At 45.4% G+C, this 24,902-nt stretch overlaps 1 protein-coding gene and 1 long non-coding RNA gene across 5 annotated transcripts in view; one reads left to right on the top strand and one right to left on the bottom strand.

The window, feature by feature from the left end:
• Positions 1 to 1,890: 1,890 nt before the first annotated feature.
• NR2F2 (nuclear receptor subfamily 2 group F member 2) lies at positions 1,891 to 15,940 on the bottom strand. Of its 4 annotated transcripts, XM_061371282.1 has the most exons (4): positions 15,831 to 15,940; positions 15,349 to 15,410; positions 6,830 to 7,357; positions 1,891 to 3,585 (listed from the first exon to the last, which is right to left on the bottom strand). In XM_061371282.1, the coding sequence occupies exons 2-4, from the start codon at positions 15,389 to 15,391 to the stop codon at positions 3,311 to 3,313; spliced, it is 846 nt and encodes a 281-aa protein (XP_061227266.1). In that variant the 5' UTR covers positions 15,392 to 15,410; positions 15,831 to 15,940; the 3' UTR covers positions 1,891 to 3,310. The 4 variants fall into 4 exon arrangements, with proteins under 4 accessions (XP_061227266.1, XP_061227264.1, XP_061227262.1 ...); XM_061371280.1 differs by lacking the exon at positions 15,831 to 15,940 and having other exon boundaries at positions 15,349 to 15,752; XM_061371278.1 differs by lacking the exons at positions 15,349 to 15,410; positions 15,831 to 15,940 and adding an exon at positions 9,147 to 10,970 and having other exon boundaries at positions 6,830 to 7,378.
• Positions 11,449 to 24,902, top strand: part of LOC133221976 (uncharacterized) — a 34,082-nt gene continuing 20,628 nt past the window's right edge. Inside the window, exons 1-3 of the long non-coding RNA XR_009728139.1 lie at positions 11,449 to 14,420; positions 14,551 to 14,686; positions 22,603 to 22,650. This is a non-coding gene — a long non-coding RNA (uncharacterized LOC133221976). The remainder of the gene's footprint in view (positions 14,421 to 14,550; positions 14,687 to 22,602; positions 22,651 to 24,902) is intronic.

Genomic DNA, 24,902 nt, shown 5'->3' on the forward strand with positions numbered 1-24,902 from the left:
AGCAGCTTTCCTTTTTTTTTTTTTTTTTCTTCCCTAAAAAAAAAAATCTCAATTCCACACAGAGCAAGCTCCTCGATCCCAACCCTCCTCTTTTGTCCAATTCAATCTTTGGATAGATCTTTTGTTCTAACTCAGCATGAAAAGAAAAACTTTCTTTAAATGCTATAAACTTAAAACTAACTGAAGTCCCTAAACAAATCCTCCTCTGAGCATTCCAAACGTATATACATGGGGCTTGTGTGTATGTGTGTGTGTGTGTGTGCGTGTGTGTGTTTTTATTTAACCCTGGTGCATTTTCTGTTTACTATTATTCTCTGTGAACCAAAGCTCGCTGCGAGAAACTTATAAATACAGAGATAGCTTACAGGCTTTAAAACATAAAAAGCAGAGAATGTTTTGGATTTGAAAATCATAAATTATAATTTAATGCCAATAACAATTTACAACAAATGGTTGTTTACAATAAACTAACACAAAACAAACAAGTCAAGATCCTGTGTTCTTAGTAAGCATAAAAACTTCACACACACACACTCACATGGATAGCACTTGCAATAGAAAAAGCTAAATCTAGAGGTCAGCAATCCCCTGCAATAATAGTATATTTATATATTTATATATATTTATATATTTATAGAAAAGGAGCTATGATTCAGATGTAAAACTCTGCTCAAATTCACAGTCATACGCCCCTCAGCCCCCAGTACAGATGTGTCTAACTGGAACACACTAAAGATCAGGGTTTAATCGACTTTACAGAATGATCTCCCTCCCTCCCTCTCTCTCTTTTTGTGAAACCACAACATGGTGTAGTTACGTGTGGTAAAAAGGGAGAGGGGGAAGCCTCAGACAAGAACAAAATTGCAAGCTTTCACATACAAAGCATCTGCTACAGACCAAGGGGAGGATTGGGGAAGGGAGGTGCAGAGAGAAGGGAAAAAGAACTGACACACACAAGAAACAAAATATCACCCCTTTGCAAAACCACATCATCTCGCCTTCCTTCAGATTTGGGGGGTTTTGTCTGCCTGCTCGGGATAGCATTGAATTCCCGGACGGCTTGTCCGGTCCTATGCCATGGCACCCATGGGAGCTGTGCCTGTGCAAGGGCTGGGGAGAGGGCCCTGGAGCCCCCCAGGGAAGATGCATGTGCGCCTACGCATGTATGTATGCAGGGATACATACAGACATATATGTCATACGTAAAAGATAGAGATGACCTGTGGTCATGCTTTCACAGTCTAAGGTAAAAAAGAAAAACCCACTTGCGAGTATATATATACATTAAAACCCGACTCCTCAGTGCTAGAAGCTAAAGCCACTCCATTTGAAGACCTCTCAATGACAACGATAGATGGCAACTACGGAGTATTATAAAAAATCACACATACTTAAAGAAAACTCATTGCAAACAACTGACCTATATTTACAATACTGCTATTACCTTGCTTGAATGATCTTGTGCGCCTATGTCAGACATTTACAAAAGGTTTTTTCGCCCCATTCTGATCATAAAATAGATACTGATCTCCAGATTTCTAATACTTTTTCACAACAATACCTCTCCTACGCAGGCACTTAAGTGTGACAAAAATAAGGGCCTTTTTTTTTTTTTTTACCCCAGAAAATCCATTTTTAATTAACAGGAGGATTAGGTGAATGGGGGTTGATGGTTTACCATTTCAGCATAGTACTTCCTAAAACCAGAGATAAACCACGAACTTAAGTCCTCCGCCCCCATCCCGGAATTAAACAGGTAAATACACTACAATACATCTGCTACAAACTTACTGTGACAAGTAAACAAATCAATCGCCTATGGACTTAAATGACTGCAAACTAGAGAGAAGTAATGCGGTTTCTGAAAGACATTTATGACAGCCAAACAAGTTTCAGATATCAAATAATATTTTAATTTCTGAATACTTTCAATTTTCCTTGGAATATAACACACAAAGACTCGACCAAACAGTTCAGTTATTATAACTTTTACAGTATACAGAAATGTTGCACTTAAAAAAAGAAAAAAAAAAACCTTCAGTTTTTTTTTTAAACACAAAACTGTAAACTCTAAGATACTGAATCAATCACGTTATCTATAAGTGCCAACAGTGTTATTTTGTCATGCTGATTTCAATGGTATTTTTTAAAAAGGGAAAATATCAACAATTATTATAATACAAAGGGCTTGCAAATATACAAACAGATAGAGGAGTTTAATAACAATTCATGATGAACTATGTGGAACCCAATTCAAATTACAAAAGTTCACTTTGCTTGGTTTTGGTTTTGTTTTTTTTTTTTTCCTTTTTTTTTTTTTTTTTTTAAATAAAAAACCGTAATGTGTCTTGGACACAAATTCCTTCTACCTATAATAAATCCCCACAGTTCATTTTCTGACCGAATATCAAAAAACCTAGATTGGGGGGTAGTTATATGACACGTGTGGTTCATTCAGGTCTATATAATTATAGCTCTCTCAGCTTCAAGCTAGATTTTGGGTCACCACCTTAAGTGCGCTTCCATCATTGTGTTGTTGAGGGGGTTTTTTCTCTTTTCCTTTCTTCCTATGATACTTTCATGGACTCAGTTTTAATTCTTTCAGAACATATATTTTAAGGATACACAGTTTATTTATTTTTTTTAAAGAAGCCAAGGTTATATCAAAAATTATTATAGAACCACAGAATAAACTGGTTTGAAACCAGAAAAATACAAAAAAGAACAGCTATAGGTACATAGACACATAGGACAATTAATAATTTGGAAAAAAAAGACTTACTTTCTTCCGTTCTGCTAATTTTTTTTCTCCAAATTTCCTTTAAATGCACTTTAAGCGAGATTTTTTTTAAAAAAGTTTACCCCAGAAAAAAAAAAAAAAGGAAGAAAAAGGAAAAAAAGAAAAAGCCCAACATCGCTTCCTCGCTTCTTCTTTCTCCTTTTTCTTTCTTTCTTTTTTCTTTCACTCTTTCTTTTTGAATTTTTTACAAAAAATGAGAAGTAGCAAGTTTTTTTTTCGGAACGACACGGGAGTTTTTAATGCATTCTGTAAAAGTTCATTTGACAGTCTCTCCTTTTGTTTTGTTTTGTTTCTTTTAATTCACAGTCCATTATTTTTTTTCCTGTCTTCTCTTAGCAAACTTGTAACATCCTTTTACATCCTTTCTTAGCAGAAGGAAATTTAAGTAACAACCAGAACCCAAATGTCATTTGCTTTCCTTTCACTCTCTTTCATCGCCCTTCTCAATTTTTTCTTTTTAATTCTTTTTTTTTTAAGATTTTTTTTATTTTATTTTTTCTCTCGAATATTTTATTGAATGGACATATAAGGCCAGTTAAAACTGCTGCCAGACAGTAACATATCCCTGATTAGGGTTTCTATGGGGGTTTTACCTACCAAACGGACGAAAAACAATTGCTCTATGACAGAAGAGGAGACAGTGCGAAGGGAGGGGAGACGTAGTAATAGCTTCCCGAATCGTGTTGGCTGGTTGGGATACTGGCTCCTAACATACTCTTCCAAAGCACACTGTGACTTCTCCTGTAAACTTTCAACATGGGCTACATCAGAGAGACCACAGGCATCTAGAAGAAAGTGTATTAAAAAAATAAAAAAAGAAAAAAAGAAAGAAAAAAAAGAAAACAATCATCAGATTAAAAAGTGGTTTTAGAATTTTTTAAATTTGATCTTTTTTTTTAATGGTTAGAATTAAGCGTAGATCTTGCGCCATCACCTCGCCCCCCAGTTTCAGTAGGTTTTACCAAAAGGGACAATCTCTTTCTGTGCATGCGTGTAAGGTTGTATTTCTCTTTCTCTCTTCTGGAGGGTCTCCTTTAGGATTGAGCCCAGCTCCCAGAGTGGAGATTTCTCATGGCACGACAGACCTGAGGGGCTGACAAGGAGGTGTTGGCCAAGAGGAATTTTGTGCATCTATATTTTTAGGGGGAAGAGGCTGGGGGAAGGCGGGGAAGGCTTGAGTCTAAAGGGGGAAAGGGAGCCACTATTTCTCCCCTCTCCTTGGAAAATAATTGGGGAGAGCCTACCCATGTGATGAGAAGGAGTAGTAAGGATAGTGATAGAAATCATAATCATAATCATCATCATCATCAAAAACTGGCCCAGCCAAAGATAATGGCGCCCCGGATCCAGCAACAGATTCTCCCCCAAAGAAGACAACGCGTTTTTCTTCAGTCTTTGAAACTGATTTAAGTGGCCCTTTAAAACTGATCTTGTCAGTTTAGCCTATTCAGAGGCAGCCATGCAAACTGTGATCTCTCTGTTCATTTGAGCTGTTTCTTTTCCCCCCTCTTTTCTTTTCTCTTTCTTTCTTCCCCCCTCTCTACCCCCCCCTCTATTTTTTTCTTTTTCCCTCTTCTTCTTCTTTTTAAACCTAAAGGCCCTTACAAGAAGAAAACTCCCTGATAGGGTCTGGACATTTCTTTCCCCCCTTTTTTCCCTGATACGCTAAAATACAATAAGTTCCCTTTAAATCAGAGACGTCTGTGCTGAAAGAGCACAGGTTGTGACCTGACCTCCCTGTGGCTTTCCTAGGCGCAGGGCTAACACATGCATATTCTGCGAGTCATTAGAACCCAGATTTCCCCCCCTCCCTCCTCTTAAAAGAGGCTGCAGCAAACATTATATGCATCTATCTGCGTCTGCTTTACATCAGACTGTGTTATTGGGGTGCTGCAGGAGCTGTGGGCATCACCCTATATTTATTTTCTTTCTTTCTGTCCCTTGCATGCGGCTATCTCCCCCAGAATCAAGATAACAAGAAACGTTTATCTAGTTGGGAGGCAATTTACACGCCAGGCCTCACATTTTGAAAATAGTAATAAATTAAACAGTTACGACAGGATCGGACGATTGTTTTCTCAGAAGGCTAAAAAAAAAAAAAAAAAAAAAAAAGGAAAAGAAAGAAAAAAAGGGGAGAAAAATAAAAGGGAAAAATAAAATAAGTGATTTGGGAGAAAAAGCAGGATTGGAAATAAATTCCTCGGTGTGAGTGTGAGCTGGCGAGGGGCTTGGGGAGGGATGTGAGCGTGTGTGGGATCCTCGCTGTGCGAGGGAGAGAGGAAAATGCATCCTAGAAAACGATAGGGAAAAAAAAAAATGAAGTGAGCACCCCATGTCCTCCCCCTTCCCACTCGGGATCCCTGTGTCCCTATGGCTCCATGCGCCCTGATCATTGATCACCTCAGGACTTTAGCACGAGTGATTGGGGGGGGGGGGGGGAGGGAAAAAAAAAAAGGGGAAAAAAAAGGAGAAGTTTTTTATGTGTAAAGCAATAATATATAAAAGGAAGTTTAGGTCACGACCCAGAACCTGGACAAAGTCCAGAAAATGACTTCGTTCCCCAGACCCCCTTTAATACAACAAGGAACGGATTGTGAGCCCTTCTTTTCCCACATAAACTACATTTTTTTCCTGTTTCCTGATATCAGGCTTTAAAAAACTCCGATGAGTAATTATTTTACAGGTCCTGCTTCCATTCATATGTTTATCGCGTGGCCACTTTCCCAAGCTTTCCAAGGAGTTACAGAAGAAATCTATGGATTTTTAAACTTAATCCCCAAAACTTCTAGGGCTCCAGCACATTGGCTTGCCGATGCAGCCTTAAAGTTAGCAATCTGAGATAACGTATTGCACAAATTAGCGAGCAGAGGAGTGGTGTTTTTTTTTTCTTTTTGTTGTTTAAAAAAAAAACATAATAAGAATAAAAAAAAAATTTAGCCTCCAGAGTTAATATCAGGATTATTACTCACCCAGGTTAAACTCTAGTGCAAGCTAATTAGATTTCACAACGCACTCAATTATTGCTTTATAACTCATGCACTATTTCTAGGCAGCAAAAGTTGACACGTATTTCCCCCCCCACCCCCCCCTTCCCCTTCTCTTTGATTATCTAAGAAACACCTCGAGGTCTTTTCCTCGGGAGAGGCATGGTTCTGCCACCCCGGAATTACACTGCGGAGCAGCAGCTCCACTCGCCTCTTACTTTTCCATACTATCCCTGTCTACTTATGGTAACGATCCTTTCGCACCCGCTACTCGTTTTGGAGCCTGCAGTTCCTGCTGGGTACAAATGCAAACTTTTCCCCTCAGCTTAAATGACACAGAACTGCTCACTGCCACGTTCTTTTTAAATCAGAGACAGCTCTTTGGAAAGTTGATTTATTTTATTTTATGGGATGGCAGGGAACATATTTTAAACTCAGCTTTGTGCGTTTAACTTCTTTTTTTTTTTTTTTTTAATTCAATTTTTAATCCTGCAGGGCTTTTTTCCCCTTCCTTGCTGCCCATAAAATGCTCATCTTTCTTTTTTTTTTTTTTTTTTTTTAAACTGTTTTCACTGATAGGACGACTTGTATTTAACAACATCAAACAGATTTTGCTGCTGTTCAGATGCGTGCCATTAAATGCAACAACCCAGAGCTATACTGTTAAATAAAATATTCTTTTCAATGGAAAAAGCGTGGTCTTTCATGGCGAATGGGTGCCTCTCCCCGAGCCCCCTCTTCCCCAGCATTACTCAACTAGGGTTGGGGTGTCTTTAGGTTGTCTATTTTGTGTGTCTCTGTGTGTTTTATTTCTTTATTTCTTAATTTATTTTTACTTTGCACTCCCCCACAGATGGGATGCTCAGATCCGAGGCCCTGAAGGGGAGACCACAGGGCACTGTATCCTAAAAGTAAAGAGAGCGCGCCGCTTCTTGGGGAGCAGGGAGCGGTGGTGGGGTGTCAGGCAATAACACTTTAGAAGAGCAAACAGTTCTCGGGGAGGGCCCGGGGGAGGAAAAAGGAAGAGCAAAGAAATGCTGCCTACCTGAGGTGAAGAGGACTATGGCCTTTAAACAGCTATATTCTGCGGAGTCGACATGCAATGCTTTCAGTTTTTCTACTTGCTCTTGGAAGATTCGTATGTGGTCCATAAAGGCGACCACTCGGTCAGCAGACATTGGCGAAGCGTGGAGGCCGGCAGCTGCCAGGAGCGGAGCTACGTGGAGGGGCATGGAGCACTGGGCAGCGTTGAGGACAAACAGCTCGCTCCAGGTCAGCCTCAGGAGGGCCACCTGGTCTGTGATCTGGAGGTCTGGGAAGAAGGGGATATTCCTGGCCCACTCCACCGCGCTGAAGAGCATCCTAGCTGCCAGTTCACAAATGTTCTCGATGCCCATGATGTTGTTGGGTTGCATGCACTGACTGCCAAAGCGGGAGGTGGGGTAGGGCTCTGCTCTCAGAAGAAGGGAGATATATCCGGATAGGTAGGAATGGCAGTTGAGAGGGTCCCCATTTGTCAAGGCGAACTGACCATGAGTTGGCTGTGTGGGTGGCATTCTGCCCCTCTGGACCGCTGCAGTAAATAAAGAAGAAACTACAGCTATTAATATCTGAATTGCGACCATCGGTTCCAATACAGCCTGCTTTGTGTGCTTGTGCGTGCTTGTGTGACACCGGACCAAGTCAGTTTAAGAGGGAAACATGCATTTTTTTCAGCCAGAGTTCAGCCCGTACCCCCGCTTGAAGGCTCTGCAGCTCCTGGGTCAAGTCAAAGCAACAATAAGAGCAGAGCAATGCTGTCCGCTCAGCCAGGACTGCCTGCAGGAGCCCGAGATACTCACTTCCCAAAACATACCACAAGCCGCTTCTTCCCCCCCCTTCCCAATCCCTCCACCGCCTCCCCTCCTTCAAGAGATGTAGGGTACGTCTTTGTGTGCCCGGGTATTCTTCATTACACCTCAACTAGCTTATTGATCTGGGGCTAGGGGAAAAGGATGGGAAACGAGGGAGGGGAAGAGAGGAGAAGCACTTCAGTTCAAAATCCCCGGCGCTGGTCCCACACGCGTTTCTCGCCCACTGAATATATTGTTGCTGGTGTTATTATACACACCCCCCTTCATAAAAAAATATCAAAGGAGCCGACATCACCCCTCAATATCCCGGCAGATCCCCTGGCGAGGCTGGGGGCATGATCCAAAGGCACCTTCCTCTGCTGCCCATGGAAAGTGGGCCTTTCATTTTGTTAATAAATTTACACGGTGACAGCGACAGAAAAAGGAGAGAGGAAAAGGGCTCAGAGGCAGAGAGACGGCAAGAAGGGAGAACGCCTAAAAATGTGCTTGATTTGTATTTGTTATCGCCACTATTACAAGGTTAGTTACTCTTGCAGAAACACAAAGAGAGAAGCCCAGCAAGTCCCAAGCCCCCTAACCCTTAACCTACATAGCAGCGTCCAGACACAGAGCACGCACTGGAAAACTGCAGGCTCACATTTCCCGTCTAATTTTATATCACAAAGACTCGACTTGCAGAGACCCGAGCACCCCACACTTACTTCTGGACTGCTCTTTCCTTCCCCCCCGCCACCCTCCCCTTCTAACTCTCCTCCTGCCTCTCCCGGTGGAACGAGAAAATAAAGAGGAAGAAAGGAAAAGTGGGATAATAACAACCAGGAAAGGCAGACAAACGGCAATATACATATATATACATACACACACGCACGAAGATGTGCGTGTATATGTATTTTTAAATGAAAAATCCAGCTGGGAGTCCACAGTGGAGTGCTGTAGAGCCTCGGTAGGGTGAGTCCCATTGTAATAGTAATTTGAACCGCCTGTGTAAAATTGCAATCTAAGGCAGGGTGCTGGAGGATATATATATATTATATGCATATATATGTGCCTGTGTGTGCATCTCTTGTGTGTGTACACATGCACAGAGACACACATACACATGCCCGGAGCAGCTAACTCGGAGCATGCAGGAGGAAACATGAAGTAACCACACGTCAGAATCCTCATCTCGCTCCTAAGCAGCGTGAAACTAAAAATCCACTTCCAATAAACCTCCATCAGCAAAATCAAAACAAACACAAATCAATTACGAGTGCGGGAGAAAAGCATGCAAGAGCCCCTGCCCACCCTCCCCAGCACCTCTTTCTTTCATTGCGAGAAAGTTTCTGTCTGTTTATTGAGGGTGAGGGGGAGGGTGGGAGAAGGAAAGGTTCTGGTTGGGTTTGGGGAGGGAGGTTAAAAATAATAATAAATATATATATATATATATAAAGAGAGAGAGAGAAAACAACAAAACCCAAAACGCAGCGAGTGAAAAAAAAAATTGCAAAACAAATGAAATCCCAATACCTTCCCGTCTCATGCCAACTTTGAGGCATTTTTTGAGGCGGCAGTACTGACACTGATTGCGGTGGTGCTGGTCAATGGGACAGTTCCTGTTGGCACGACAAGTGTAGCTGAGATTCCTCCTTACACTCCGCTTGAAGAAACTCTTGCAACCCTCGCAGGTAAACTGGCCATAATGTTTGCCACTAGACTTGTCCCCACAAACCACACACTCAATGTGCTGCTGCTGCTGCTGCTTGTCTCCTTGGCTCTGCTGGCTCGGCGGGTTGGGCTGGGCCGGCGTGCTGGGGGGGCCGCCGGGGCCCGGGGTCTGCGGGGTGTGCGGGGCCCCGGCCGGGGGTCCCTGCACCGGCGGCGCTTGCGAAGGCTGCGTTCCCTGAGCTCCGGGCACATCGTCCTGGGGGTCTCGCCACGCACCGACTACCATTGCCATATCTATGGGACACCGTTGCCAAACTTCCTGTTCCCCCTTTATTTTCAAAGTTTGTTTGCTTTGCTGTTCAGATCAGCTTTGCAGCAGTCTTTTTCTCTGCTTTTTTTTTTTTTCTCTCCTCCTCCCCTCTCTCTCTCTTCCCCCCTCTCTCTTCTATTGTTTTGCCCCCTTTTTCTCTCTCTTTTTTTTTTTTTTTGTTGTTTCCTTGGGTTTTTTTTTTCCTCTCAGGAGGCTCAGGGCGGGGGGGATCTCCCGGTACCGGCGGAGGTGCAGAAGCACGGGGCGATGGAGGTGTGTGTGCGGGGGGGCGAGTTGCGAGTCGATTGTCTGGGCTCCAAGGAGAGCGAAGTAAAAGAGGGTAGTGGGGGGGTTCGGGACGGGGGGGGAGGGGGGGCAGGAGAGAGGGGGAGAGAGAGAGAGAGGAGGAAAAAAAAAAAAAAAAGAAAATCTCTTCAAAGATCTCCCTCTCTCTCTCTTAGAGCTGATCTGCAGCAGAGTAGTTGAAGGAGGAGAGGCGGGTGTCTGGGGGCCAGGTCCAGGGAAGCTCGCAGTCAGCCATTCAGGAAAGCCATCAAAATAAGAATGAATAAAAGGTTAAAGATTACACACACAGCGGAAAAAACCACGCGCGGCTGCGGAGAAGACTTTTCTCGGCGCGGAGAGAGGCGGCCGGTCTCGCCGTAGTTTTTGGAAGTCCAGCTTGCAGCAGCAGCAACATCAACCGCGATCGCTTTGTTTTTGTGGGCTCTCTCTTTTCTTTTTTTTTTTCTTTTTTTTTTTTTTCTCTCCTCTCCTCTTTCTCCTCCTCCTCCTCTTTCCTCCTCTCTCTCTCTCTGCTCTGTCTCTCCTCCCTCCTCCTTCGCTCGCTTTAATTCTTCCTCTCCGCCGCTCCGCCCGGGCGCTGCTCTCTTTCTCTCTGTCTCTCCCTCTTTTGGGCTCGGGGGTGGGGGGGCTGGCTGTTTGGGTTTGTTCTTCCTCCTCCTCCTCCTCCTCTCCTCGCTCTGTTTTGATTATTATTATTGTTATTATTATTAATTATGATCGTTTATTCGCTCCTCGGTTCGCCGCTCCCGCCGCGCCGTGTCCCCTCCGCCGCCGCCGCCGCCGCCGCTCGGGTGCTGCTGCTGCTGCTGCCGCTGCCGCCGCCGCCGCGCTGCCTTATGCTGCTTCTGCCGCCTCGCAAGTGGGCTCTCGCCTCCGCGCCGCCGGTGCTCACGGCGCGGGCGGGGGGAGGGGGGCCGCGGGGCGGGGGGGAGGGAAGGAGTCAACTCGCCAGCACAGCAGCGCCCAGCCAGCCAGGATGATAAAAGAGGGGAGCGGGAGGAGGAGGAGGAGGAGGAGGAGAAGAGGAGGAGGAGGAGGGAGAGAGGGAAGGATCATAACCCAGCGCGCAGCATCGCTCCTCAGCCGGGGAGGGAGGGAGGGAGGGAGGGAGAAAAAACCACCGCGGGGAACGGGGCGGGGGGGAAATAGCGACAACCCTCCCCCCCCCAATTAAAAGAGCGAAGAGGGGGCTCACCCACCCCACCGGCCCCCCACTACCCCCCCCCCCACCGGCGCGGAATGGGAGGGGCGGGGCGGGGCGGGAGGCGCGTGGGCCGTAGCGGCGAGCCGGAGCCGTAAAGAGCGCGCGCGCCCTCGCGCTCTCTCTCTCGCTCGCTCTCGCGCTCTCTCTCCTCTCTCTCTCCCTCTCCCTCCCCGCCGGCCGCTCGCCCCGCTGGCGGGAGAGTGAACTTTGACACGGCTGCTGCAACTTAGCGCGCGTTGCCATGGCGACCGCGCGCCTTATAAGGCGCAGCGCAAACCACCCCCCCCCCCCCCCCCTCACACACACACATTTCCCCCCCTTCCTTCCACCTCCCTTACCCCGACCGGCGTTTGACTGGTCAAAAGCTCGCGCCCCGCCCCTCGGCCCTCATTGGGCCGCGACGCCTCCTGCGCGGCCTAAACCATGGCCGCCGCCGCCGCCGCCCGCGCGGTCCTAGAGGCAGGCGCCGCCCCGCTGCTGCCACCACTACCACAACCGCCACGGGGGACTGGGTGTCCCCCCGCGCACCCCGCTCCCCTCGCCCTGCCCTTCCCCTCTTCCCGCTGGGGAGAGGGGTTAAGGCGAGCCCAGAGACGGGAGTGGAGCGCGGCCGCCGCCGCCTCACCTGGGGCCGCCCGGCGGGGCACGGCCTCGGGGGTCGTGAGGTGGCGGCGGGTGCAAATCAGAGGTCTGACGGGAAACTGAGGTAAAACTGCACAGAACCAAGTGAAAACCAGCCCCTCCGTCGCCGCGGGGACGGCAACAGCCGCCGTCCGGCTTCCGCCGGCGCTGAGCGGCGCAGGTACGCGCCTCCCGCACGCTGCGGTCCAGCCGCGGCCGGCGTTGCCTTCGCCCCCAGCTCGGCCTCGCTCCGGGCGGACCGGCGGCGGCACCTGCGCTCGTCCCGGCCGCCCGCACTCAGCGTGCTGCGTGTCCTTGGCCCGGCGGTGCGGGAGCGGCCGCTAGCCCAGCACGGCCCCAGCTGGGTAACAGGGTTCCGCCGCTCGTCCCGGGCTCTGCGCCGCGGCCGAGGTACCGCGGTTCCCGCAAGACAGCGTCTGTCCCTTACCCCGTGCTCTGAAAGACCCCGCAACGTGTGCTGCTTGTGGCTTCCCCTCGCCACCTCCACGGCATCGCTATAGCGCAGCTCATCCCGAGCCTTTCAACTGTATTTGGGGGGTTTGTGTGTTCTTTTTCCCCCTTTTTTCTGTTCTCTTGGGTGACACGTACCCTGACACGGTAACACAAGCCCTGTGCTCCAGTGGGAGCACCGGTAACCGGTCTCAGCACAGGGGGACAGTTGTTTATTTCCCGCCGAACAGAGCTACCGGACAGTGGAACGGGGACAGGGGGTTCATCTCCTCGCGAAAATGGCCAAAAAACACCGGGACAAGCGAAGGGACGGAGAGATAAATACGAAAACACGTTAACGTAGCCAGATAAAAGCTCGGCCGGACTATTTCTCCAGTGCAAACACCGTACGCTCCCATCCGAGCCGGCCGCCAAGTGCGGGCGAGGGGACACAGACCTGGGCACCCCTCCGCAAAGAATTAATTGCCCCTCACCTCCTCACACACACTTTTTCATGTTGCCACACGCACACCTCCTCCTCCTGCAGCAGAAATAATATATTTGGCTAATGCCGCAGGTGCTGAGGTGACTGGAAAGTTGTAAAAAGGCACAGAGACTTGACAGTGTCCTGCTCGGAAACCTGGTGTACCAAGACCCCCCGAACGGAGATAGGCTGCGGCTCAATTTCAAAGACAAGGCTGCAGCATTCCCACTGATCCTGACAGGACAAACCCGACCTTTCCCCGAAATAGGGACCAGGAGGGACTGGAAAGACAGAAAGGAGGAAAGGAATCTTTCCCCGTTAAAATGTGGGGAAACTGCCTTATGATTTCCAAATAACCCAGAGCCAAGGAGGTCACCTTTCGGGGAGGGTGGGCATTCAAAATACAGAATAGTCACAGATTGTTGCTGATGTTGAATTTCTTTAGGAGAAATAACAATAATAATAAAACCACGAAACCCCAGCCCAACACCAACCTTTCCTGCCTCGAACCTGACAAAGTAAACAGGATTAATTCACCATATGAAAAAATTACATTAAAGCCGTCTTAACAAACGTAGAAATCAGAAGAGAAAGCGGGTTTAAGAGGACGGACAATATTAATAGTTTGAACGTAGGATCGTAAAAATGAAAAGCCATTGATACACGCTTAAAAGCCGCCGTATACGCTGATTGCTCAAGCATTAATGAAGAATGCCTCAGATTAACTATTTGCTCTTCGAGGGATGGAGCAATATAACTATCTATTAGCATCATTAGATGCTTTGCTATTTATTTGAAAACACCCCTGCGAGTGGGTTGAGGCAGAACAGATGAATGTAAAAATGAACTGTAGCTAATTTCGCTCAATAATCCTGGAAACCTGAGCGCCTCGCAGAGCAGGGGGACATTCTCCACCGTCCTTCTCCCAGCCTAATGACAATAGGAACGCTCTGTTTTAAAAGTAAGAGCGTATTGGTTTCCCAAATAAACAAACGCATCCCTCCTGCCATTTTACTGCAGATGTAAATTTATTTTAATGAGAGGGAGTGGAAGGATTTATTTTGCTAAAATAGAGCTGGGCAGAGAGCCGGTGTAAATCTTTAGGTTTAAAAAAATAAAGAGAGAAGAAGGGGAAACTGCTTTCCTGGCAGAAAGCTGCCTAACAGTCCTCTAATTCTTTCTAGATTAAATCGCAATATGAATACAGCATCGAATAAATACCGAGTTTCGCTCTGAACTCAGTGGAAAGCAGTTACGTCTAACAGAATTCAATGAATTCCTCTTCTCCCTCAATGTAGTATGTGTGTGTTTTTCTCTTCCACCACACTGAAGTTCCATGAATAGGGAAAGTGGCTCCTATTGTGTGCCTCTGAACTTCCAAGTCAATGCAATTTTTAACCACTGGCTTGTGGTACTTTGAAAATCACCAGGGGCTGTCAGAGTTGGGTCCTCTGAAAAATTTACAGTGCTAAATCAGAGCATATGCTGTGAGAGAGGAAAAAAAATTGCTTAAGATTGGAGCAAGTACAGTATCCGGCTGCCCCCTAGTGTAAGTCTCTTATCTGCCTAAAATTCAACTTTAAAAGAAAAGGATCTCTTAAAGGGAAACGACTTTTGGCTCACGTATGCGTACGAGAATGAAACTTCTGTACATTTTAATCTGATTAATTCCTAAGGATTTAAAATTAATTGGCTTGGGCACTCCTAGACCGGACTATAAGATTTCTGCAGCAGGGTTTCTGCGAGCGCTGCACCGAATAGGTATTTTTAAGGGATAGTGGTAAAGGAATGGAGGGGGGGGGGGGGGTGGGGTGGGGGGAAAGAGAGGGAGAATCCTGTTTTGTGATTTTTTTTTTTAAACGACGAACCGTGCCTCGCATGCTGCTGTCAGAGCAAAACACTTTTGCTGCTTAAAGTCACATCTACGCCTTTTGCGATAATCCTTTAAAAAATATCCATTAAAAAAAAATGAAGGAGAAATAATTGCTTTAAAGCCTCAGCCGAACTGCCAACCACACCTTCGGATGGTGAGTATATTCCAGCTTTTTTTCCCCCATTGTACTTGCTCAGCCGGAGAAGGGACCGGAGGGGAGAGAGGGGTCTCGGCGCTATACCTTCCTCACTGACCGCTTGTATTTAGTATTTTATTTCTTTCCCCCTAAATAAAGGCTGCCAGCTGCACCCGGCTACATAATTCCGTGCAGTTTAATACCTATCACTTAACTTAAGAGCCTTGTTTCCCCCCCCATTCCCACCCTCCAGGGCAGGTTCCCCCCCCCCCCCTCCTCCCGGAGCCGGGCAAGGGAGGCTCTGACCGGGCTCTACCTCCCGGCCGCCGCTTTGGAAATGACTTTGAGGAGGTTTTCCCTCTCCTCGGACCTGGAAAGCAATTCCGGTCGTTGGGTTTGTTCGCTTGTTTGTTTGTTTGCTGCTTTGCTTTATTTAGCTAAAGGACGTGCTAACTGATGGTGCTGCAATTCCACCCGCTTGGGTCTGCCCCCCTCCCCTCTTCCCCTCCTCAGAGCAACCCACGTAACCTTAGAAACGATCGTTTAAGACGCACGTTAGCTAACATTTGCTTTTTTGGATTTTTTGTTTTCCTTAAAAGAGAAACACAAGAATCACAACACATTGCCCGAAAAAAAAAAAAGTGTCAAAGAAGAAGAAAAAAAACTAGAAGTAAACATACCAAAACCATATTTGCCTTGTTCAAGGTCCCAAATCGCTTGCATCTTCCTTTTTCTACCTCTCCTTTAGTTTGGCAGGTGAAACAAACAAGCAACAAAAAAATAATCAGACCGCTGTTTGCCCCCCAGAAAGATGTGCGTTGGGTAATTAAAGAGAAGTCTCCTTCTTGGTGTTTATCTAAGCGATTGTGCAAACTGATAAAAAAAAAAGGGAGAGAGAGAGAGAAAAAAAAAAAGTAAAGTTACAGCCTTCAAGGGGGGGGGGGGGGAGAAAGGAGGCAAGGTGAAGGGAAGAGATTTCCCACAACCTAAAGGGAAGTGCTTTCGATATATTATTAGCGATGAGCCTTGGGAGAGAGGAAAAAAACCACCACCCCACAAAAATCCTGGACACACTCTAACTTTACACAGACAAGATTTCGGGGGGGGGTGGTGGGGTGGGGGGGGGGCTTTGTACACAGCTGCTTAGGAATGTGCGCCTTGCCTTTAAGAAAAAATCCCCAAGCCCAAGGTAGGAGATGTCTTTGAGTGATCCTTGTCTCATTTCATTCCTTAGAAGGAAGAGCGTCTCGCTACACCTTGTTTGGAGCTGGAAAGGCGAGACTTTAAAAAAAAAAAAAAAAAAAAGGGGGAAAAATATTCACAACCCACCCTTCCAACTGGGGAGGAAGAAAATAATAAGAGAGGGAAATCTCTAACTTAATGACTGTGGGGGTAGGATGAAAGCGACCGATTTCGGGGGGGGGCCCCTCACCCCCTCCTTTTCCCACCTCCCCCCTCCCGGCAGGAAAAAAAAAAAAAAAAAAAAAAAAAGGAGGAAGGAGGAAAAAAAAAAAAAAAAAAAGAAAGAAAAAGCCAACCGCAAACAACTACAGGCTGAACTATCAACACATGCACCGGAGGGGAAAAAATATATAGTGTCCTGTGTAGGGTCGGCAGGGAACGCAAGCATACGCTAAAGCAAGTTGGGAAAGAATCCGAGCTAATCAGCAATCTCTTTCTCTCTCTCTCTCTCTCTCTCTCCTTTTCTCCCCCTCTCTCTCTCTTTCACTGCCCCTGAGATCCCAGCTCGCAAGAGGTACTCCACATTTTTTCATTACCAAAAATCCGTTGCAATAATCATTTGTTGCTAATTGAAACCCTTGGAGACATTTTCTCCCCCCCCCACCCCCTTCACAAACATGGCAACTTTTAGACATGGGAAGCACGTTTAGTTCTATTTTATTTAAATATATATATATATTATGATTAGGAGGAGGCTGAATCTTGAACCCAGGAGAAATAGCAGCTCCTCAGCCCCCCTTTCCCAGGGGTGGGGGGACGGGGGGGGGGGACAGGACCCCGGTACAGTGAGGGCTTGGGAAAATTTGGAATACATTATACGGCCTTTGGCAGGAGAATACTCTCCAACTAATGGATTCCTGCTCCTTTTTGTGTGTGTGTGTATCAGTGTGGGGGGTTTCTGGAAAGAGGGGTGGTGGTCGTGGTGGTGGGGAGCCGAGCTTTTATTTTAAGGAACTGTTAGGGTAAGAAGTGTGTCATACTTGACAAATGGAACAAACGCTCTTCCATTTCTTGCTTGTCCTTGCCTTAAAACAGGAATTAAGTTAACCACAGTGCTGCATGTTAATTGCATGTTTACTGGGCTAATGAAAATTACAAAAGGGTTTTGCCACCTCGATCCGCGATGATGAAAAAGTAGGAAGACGATCGTCATCGCAGCCTTCGGGGAGGGCCGGGCCGGGGGGGCGGGCCGGGCCCGGGCAATATTGATCAGAAGAAGGATAAATCTTTTAACTGCTCGTTAATACCATAAATATGGTCTACACAAGTTTCCACTCTTGTTAAGTCTAATCAGTACATGGAAGATGGAGACAGAGCCCACTTGAATGAATTTTTATTATTGCCAGAGGGGTCCTTTCATCTGTGGGCTCTCTCCCCTCCTCACTTTGTTCCCCCCCCCCCCCCCCTTTCCAAAATCTCCCTTTGCAGAGGAGGATAGTGAAGGTGCACAGAAAACACGAAAGACGAACTCAAGCTTTTCAGCCTTTCTCCCCTTTTCCAACCCTCTTTTTGCTGTAAAGCTGAATGGGTCATGGTGTGGAAAGCCTAAAGGGGAGACATCTCTCCCCATACCCCACACCCCCATTTAATTCTTGAGATCCGTGGATGAAAAGACAACCTAGTAATCCAGTTTGATGATAACCATTTTCATGCTTGAAAACAATCTGCCAAATTAAACCTAAATGGAAAGAGCAGTGGGAAAGGTAGTGGGAGCAGGGCATTTCGACATCCCCCCCCACCTCTCCAAAAGGGATTGTTTGGCAAAAGGAGGAGGGAAAGGCAATTAAGTAGACTAAAGATGATTTAAATCCCAACCAAAAATAATTCCAGGGGGAAGTTTCCCCCCTCCGGTGTTGCCCAGCCCTGAATTTGAAAACTTTGGCCCAACTTGTGGCGATAGCTACAACTTTGCTCCGCAGGGGTCAGAGGTGAGGGCTATTTTAACCCTAAAAGCCTGCGAGTGACCAAGGTTGAGGCTGGGCTCGCAGCACTAATAGCCATAATTACCTCCTCCCCTTCCAGGGACATTCCTCGCTGCAGCAGTGTTAGACGTCGAATTGAAGAAAATGCTGGAGCTGAACATATCTTGGGGCGTAAATAACAGCAATATGAAGGAATTTCAGAGTTCTCCCTTTTGCTTGGGGGGATTGAAGCCTCTTTTTTTTTTTCCTTTTTTTTTTTTCCCCCCCTTTCCTCCTTTTTCTCCCCCCCCTTGCCAGCATTCCCAAGGCGCTGGGTCTTTGTCTTAGAAGGAATGGAGTGTCTGAATGGTGTGAAAGGGACAGAGAGGGTTGCTTCAAATCGATTTTACTTGTCCTCTCTGTCTTTTCGGATCAACGCCCTTCAATGGACACATAGGTGCTCTTTCAACCAAAAACTTGTGCAACATTTTCTGCCTGTATTGGTGCTAAATACAATAAATGCTGGGCAGATTTTTTTTCTTCTTCTTTCTTTCTTTCTTTCCAAAGCAGAAAGCACCCTAATTAAATTGTTTTATATGGACAGTCAAGACAGACCAATTAAGTATGCATTAGTATAAAGATATATTCGAGAGATAAGCGCTCTATAGGAGCCCTGTCTAGGCAAGGTGTGTAAAGTGTCCTCTCGAAGAGAGGCTGTAAGCAGGGTTTCATATGGATTTTTCCCCTCCATTGCCTCCTATACTCGAGTAACAGACTGAATAAGTTAGCGAAAAGCCATTAGTGGAAGTGGTTTCTAAACAAAGTTAACAGGTGGATGTAGCTGGGTTTAGATTTGAATAACAGTCGCACATCTGTAACACACAGCCATATATTTATGCAGCACGGATGCGTGCAATGTACATTTACAGAGATAAATGCCTTCAGCCCATAGCTTATGTGCAAATGCACACACACGGAAATAAAATAAATAGCTGGGCACTTCTGTAGGCTCCAGGACGTGATGTGAGGAAGAACACACACACAAACACACCCCAGATATAACCCTGTATCTATTGTGTAGAGGCACCCAGCCCTGCATCAGGCACCCAAGGCATAGCAGTCTCGCCTGAGTGTGCTGCACAGACACCTAACCCGAGACCAGTGGGCACACAACACACGCTCCTGGGGTAATTACACGTGGAAATATTTCCTATTCGAGCCAGAGGCTTTCCCAGGAGTGAAATAACTGATCAGGATAAAACATACACACGCACACACACAGAGGAACTCCTCTTTCTGACCATTTTATCACCCTGGGAAAGCTCTGGTGTATGGTTAACCACAGGAACCGGGCTTTAAGCTCTTCTCTGTTTCATATTCCATTGCCATCAATATATTTTTCCCCCACTGTAGATTTTCCATGTCGTTCAAAAAACTCCCTCCTAAACAGACAAACAAAAAAGCCGATATCCTCCCCCCACCCCATCGCTCTGCCTCAGCCCTGATCCTGGGTCAGGGAGAGCAGCGGGATGCGAGGAGGAGGAGGAAGAGGGAGGTGGGCTGGAAGTCACAGGGGCACCCTCCATCCCCGGGCACTGCATTACCCAGCGCCGGGGCAGAGCCCTGGGACGAGCCCGGTGCCCGGAGATGCTGCAGGGAATCGGGGAATCGGCTCTTTATCGTGACATTGCACAGCAGTAACAGGACTAGGCTTGGCTGGAGGGGCCGGGGGTGTGGAGCAGCGGGGTGACGACTGCCCGGGGTGATACTCAGAGCTGTGTTAGCCCATCAAAGGGATAAGGGAGACGGGGAGGAATAACCCATTCCTAGCTTAGGTGCTTTAATGTCACGGTAGACAGGTTAGAAACGGCCGTTTATAAAGCCTCAATTTCTCTTTACTGGTTACCCTTCTAGGATAAATCATAACAGACTGTATGGGGGGCAAAGAATTTATCTAAAGGATATCTCAGCAAGTCACTACCCGGACAATAGTCCACCTCCTGTTGGGTTGGGTATTGATCAGGAGAGGAGCTGAAGATGTCGCCACACTAAATATTTACTGATCACACACAAATAGCCGCGGCTTGAACGATTTTCTCCTGTGAGGAGAGCAGAGAGAGAAGGGTAAATCATTTTATTAGTGTGTATAAAGCAAAGAGCACACTCTGGCTTGGAGTGTTTTAAGATGTGTCTTCAGCTGGATGAAAAGAGTTAGGGAAATCGATATGGAGTGATTAGACGAGCCAGTCGTGTCAAAGAGAGAGGCTGCGAATTTCATGGATTTGGTTATAGCGGGAGGGGGAAAATATATCGAGAGATTAAAGGGAGGAACCCATTGTAGCAGAGCCAATGAAAAAATAATATCTAATCAGTCCCGGCAAAGGTAGTGACGGGATAAGACCCACATTTCTAGAGAACCACATCAGCTGGAGAGGGATCAGGGACACACATGAAAGAGGCAAACGGGGGGAGAGCTGGCGAGTAGGAGCCTAGAAATGCTACAGAGCAAACCCAGGGGAGGCACAGCAAAGTCGGTTCTGTGGAGCAATGCTGAGACACCACGAAAATGGGGACAAAAGGCTCCAGGGGAAGGCGAGGGCTGGAGCACACGGGCTTCGAAGTGAAGTTCGGGGGGTCTTCAGCTCGGTGCCCACCAGGCAGGGAGGTCTCTAAGCAGCAGAAGAGAGGGCACATCCACCTCAGGTGCGAGGGCTTTAAATCCTTCTCCTACAAGTTTGTTCCCCCCCCCCCTTAACACTCTCCCCAAGCAAATGTGGTGAGTAAAATGGATTTTAGCGTTTAACCACCTCATTTTATCCACGTAATGACAAGGCTCGTAATATGTAATCTACAGATTACTGCCATTCGAGGGTGACCACAAATGGCATAAAAAAAAAATATAATCAGCGTTTCCGCAAATGACAAAAAAAAAAAAAAAAAAAAAAAAGGCTAAAACCAACCCGTGCTTTAAGTATTGGAGTTGGGGAGTTGCTGCTGCAGGATTTCATCGGTCGTAAGGAGCAATTCAGCCGTGGCTCAGGTACAGCCCTGGGCTGTCTCGGCGGATTAAAGAAAACTTTGCTGGAGACAAGCAAATGTCTCAGTGCCAAAGGGCAGAAAGCTGGGAGCAGGGCAGGGCTTTGCCAAGCGACGTTAAAACATGTTCTTTAAGAGATGCTCGGGCTTATTATTATTATTTATTGTTTTTCCTCTAATCACTGATGTTTGGGCCGTGCTCAAACGCTACCTTCTCTCTGAGTGCTTTTCTTTAGCAGAAAATAGGATGCGGCTGCAGAGAACTAAGTCAAAAGAGGGAAAGGGAAAGTTTGAGCTGCACTTTTAAGTGATGCTGATGGCTGGGAGAGAGGGAAGGCATCTAAAGCTAGGAACCGAGGAGTACAACTGATGTGAAAACAGCTTTTCACTTCTCCTCTAAGTGCTAATTTTGCTACTGTAAACAAACACTGAAGTTAGAAACAGCTGCAAATAGCCTTGCCGGGCACCCAGGGCTCAGGGACCGGAGGGGAAAAATGACTTTTGTGCATCTCTTGGGTTGAATTTCACCCCAAATTTTGCCTTTCACCTCCCCCCCCGCCTCGAAATAATGCTGGGTTTAGTGGTGGAGAAAGGAGGGAAAAAAATAAAACAGGCATATTAAGAGCATTTCATGTGAACCTATAGAGTGCAGGCAGCTCGGCTGGATCACCAATGCAACAGGAAACCTCGGGATAGACTCAGGCTAATTAACAGTTTTCCATAGCTGAAGCGATTTTTAAGAATCCCAGTGGATTAGCCCAATATGTTCAGGTGTGAGGCTACGAGGGCCTATAACTCCTTTCACTATAATCTTATAACCTCCTTACCTAATTCCTTAGATTGCAGATAGGAAGAGTCTGACCCTGGAGGTCGCAAAGAGCTTGGCTGCATTAACCCTTCCCTGCCCGGCGCTGGCCCAAGGTGAACGGCGCCGGGAGATGCGTTGGGGGGAGGGAGGGCAGGATAAAGGGGTTGCAAGAGGGATCGATTCGACTTGGGGTGGTGGTGGGGAAAGGCTTAAACTGATTTGTGCTCCCTTAATTCCCCTCTTTTGAGCCAAAGGAAAAATGGAAAGGGAACTTTCCTCTTTCCTATGCGCTGGGAGGTTGATAAACACACGGGATTTGTGAGACAATTCATTCCCTTTATACCATTTCACAGTTATTTTATTGTATTTTCAAATAATTATTTTTCTTGCCAAACTTAGAGGAAATAAAACATTCTAGAAACGTCAGCTATTGCAGAAAACAGAGCAACCTCCATCTTTAGGACCAGCAGCAATCTCTTGAGCTTCTTGCCCATGGTAGAGCTGTAATCTTTAAAGAGGAAAAAATAATGTAGAAAAGCTTCTCGGAGTGTATTTGCCTGGTAACACATTTGGTTTATGTTTTAATAGGTAGTTATATTGTATTGATTCAGGGTACATCACGGATGTTGAAAGTTAATAACTCTCAAATTATATCTATCTGCCTACATACATAATTGCATACACAGTATTAACACTGTAAGGATTTGCATTTTGCAGCACATTCTTTGTCCTTAAATCTTTTAAAACGCAGAATTGTTCCTTTGAAGAAAATGTTATTGAACTGCATGTTTAAAGAAAAGATGCTTCTAAACTATGTGTTTTAGGAATGAAATTGTTGAGTAAAACACTGATTTCTTTGTATTTCACACAAGCCTTGCCATACGCCAATCTTAACCTATACATCCAAACTGCCTTTTTTTTCTGTTGTTCTTTTTCCCTTCTCCCAGTTAGAAGGCAGAAATATGCGAACTCCTGAGAGAGGTGGGTACTTTTTGGTAAGTATGTTTAAATATGATCTTCAGATACATTTATTGCACTTTCAAATTCTTCAGATACTCATTGAGCTAGCAAACAATATCCCAGCTGAATGTCTCAGCTCCTTTCCTATTTAACAAGGTTTTAATATAGAATTATACTGTAGCCATCCGTCTGCTAAACAATATAGCTGAGGAGTCAGCAGAAAGGGAAAAATATGTTAAAACCAAATTATAATTGCTGCCTTATATCTGACTCTTCTTCCTTTCTGCAGTCCTAATGAACTCTTTAAAGTGGTGGGGTTTTTTATTATTTCTGAGTGACAGATCAAAAGTAATTAGCAGAATCAGAAGCAGCCGGAAAGCTTGAAATAATGTGTCTAAATATTTCATATTGCTACTTATAATACTAGCCCATCAGTTGTAAAAAAGAACCATTCCCTATTTATTCTGCAGCAGTTTATAAATACAGAAAGATAGATTCTTTTTTTTCCAGGGCCTGCCTCAGACATGACATAAATAGAGATTGAACTATCAGGGAAGAGAAAAGAATATAAACCCAAAGCCCTGGACAGGAATAGACACAGGCAGAGATATAACTGCGTATGAACAATGTTATGTACCGTGTTCGGGGATGGTAACAAGAAATAATAAATAGATCGCATATTTATAACCTTATAATTAAAATATATTCTTATCTCTCTCCTCTGAAAGGTTGCAGCTTTCTTGGATATATTTTGAGTGAATATTTTAAACTCCGTGTCCCGAATTGAATTGAGATGAGCTGTTTTACCCAAGAGTAAACCCCTTGTTTACAATTTGATGTTTAAGTTTCAACTGCCTATCAATCGCCGTATCATTTCCTTTGTGTTTTACCTCCTTGCACTTGGAGACTTTTTTTTAAAATGGTGTTAGTTTCTAGTAAATGCTAATTTCTGTATATCAGAAATTAGCCAGTATTATCCAAAACAATCCCTGTGTTTGGCTGAGGCAAATTGGATGAGATTTTTTTCCCATTCAAAGGGTTAAAGCTAAACTGAAAACTTTAAAGCCAAGGGATACCAGTGAACAGTAAAAAATGGCACGTCTGCTCTCTCTTGACAAGCTTGCATTATATCACATGTAAGGAAGCCTAGTTTTCTGAATATAAGACCAGGTTTAGTTTTTAATAGGAAATAATTACATGGAACTTTATTTCCAGAGAGAACGTCCCTTCCAGCTACAGCGTTTTGCTTTGATCTAAGTATTAACTGGTAATAAAATAACCATTTTTTGGATCCTAAGCATATTGATGCTTAAAGGAATGTTATGCTTTCAATCAAATTCTAACTTGAGATTATCCAAAGGTATTCATCCTTCTTTTGTCAGAAACCAATTTGCTCTCTTATTCCTACAGCTACTCACATGTGGTTTAGTATACTTCAGCTGTTTTTTTATAGTAGAATTTGCACTATCGAGATGGAAAACTTTTAAATGAAGAGAGATCACGTTCCAGCCTGGTAATTTGGGCTGTTTCTCATAGAGCGCCCCAGTCCAGCCCTTCTTTACACTTGTTGTATACCACCACCATCACCCATCTCCAAGGGTGACTACCGCAAATGTTTCTGCAGCAGGATTTTGGTTTAAATCTTCAGATTTTTTTTTTTGGTTTCTTTTTAAAACCTGAGGAATCAATCATTTGGACCCATCCTGAACAATTAACCTCGCCTTTATATTACAGCCCCAAGCGCAGTACTTCATAAAGACATGAAAAGGACATCCCAGACAGCAGGACCTGAGCCCAGGCTTGTCACAGAGTATAAAAGGAGAGAGAAGGGGAGTTTTTATCTCTTTGCCCCACCAATTCTTAATAGTTCTAAGTTTCAGTGTGACAATAAACCAGTTTTGATAACATAGCTCATGGGTTTTGCTGCCACATAAAGTTTTCTTAATAATAAAAAAGAAGAAACTTTATCCCTGCTAAATTAAAATAGGGCAGATGTTGGATATGGTTCATATTAGCCAGCCTTTCACCCCTTTGCCCCTGGCACTAAAGTTCTGACTTTTTCTTTCCACTATGTCTGTTTCTAACTGAAAGGTATTATTCCTGCCCTAGCCCTCTTCTTCTATTTATTTTTTCAGCACCTAAAATTAAACCTATTCATTTAGTAATATACATTCTATTGCAGATTGCTAAATCTGGGCAGAGAGGGGAAATGTTTTCCTAAAAGTGATGCACCACTGACCTTAAAAGAAAACATGAGGCAGGGAAAGCTGTTCTGAAAAGGTTTATT

This window comes from Neopsephotus bourkii, unplaced genomic scaffold (assembly GCF_033783945.1).
Source record: "Neopsephotus bourkii isolate Nb327-2 ecotype Australia unplaced genomic scaffold, CSIRO-AGI_Nbou_v1 NB_1572, whole genome shotgun sequence".
Lineage (NCBI taxonomy): Eukaryota > Metazoa > Chordata > Aves > Psittaciformes > Psittacidae > Neopsephotus > Neopsephotus bourkii.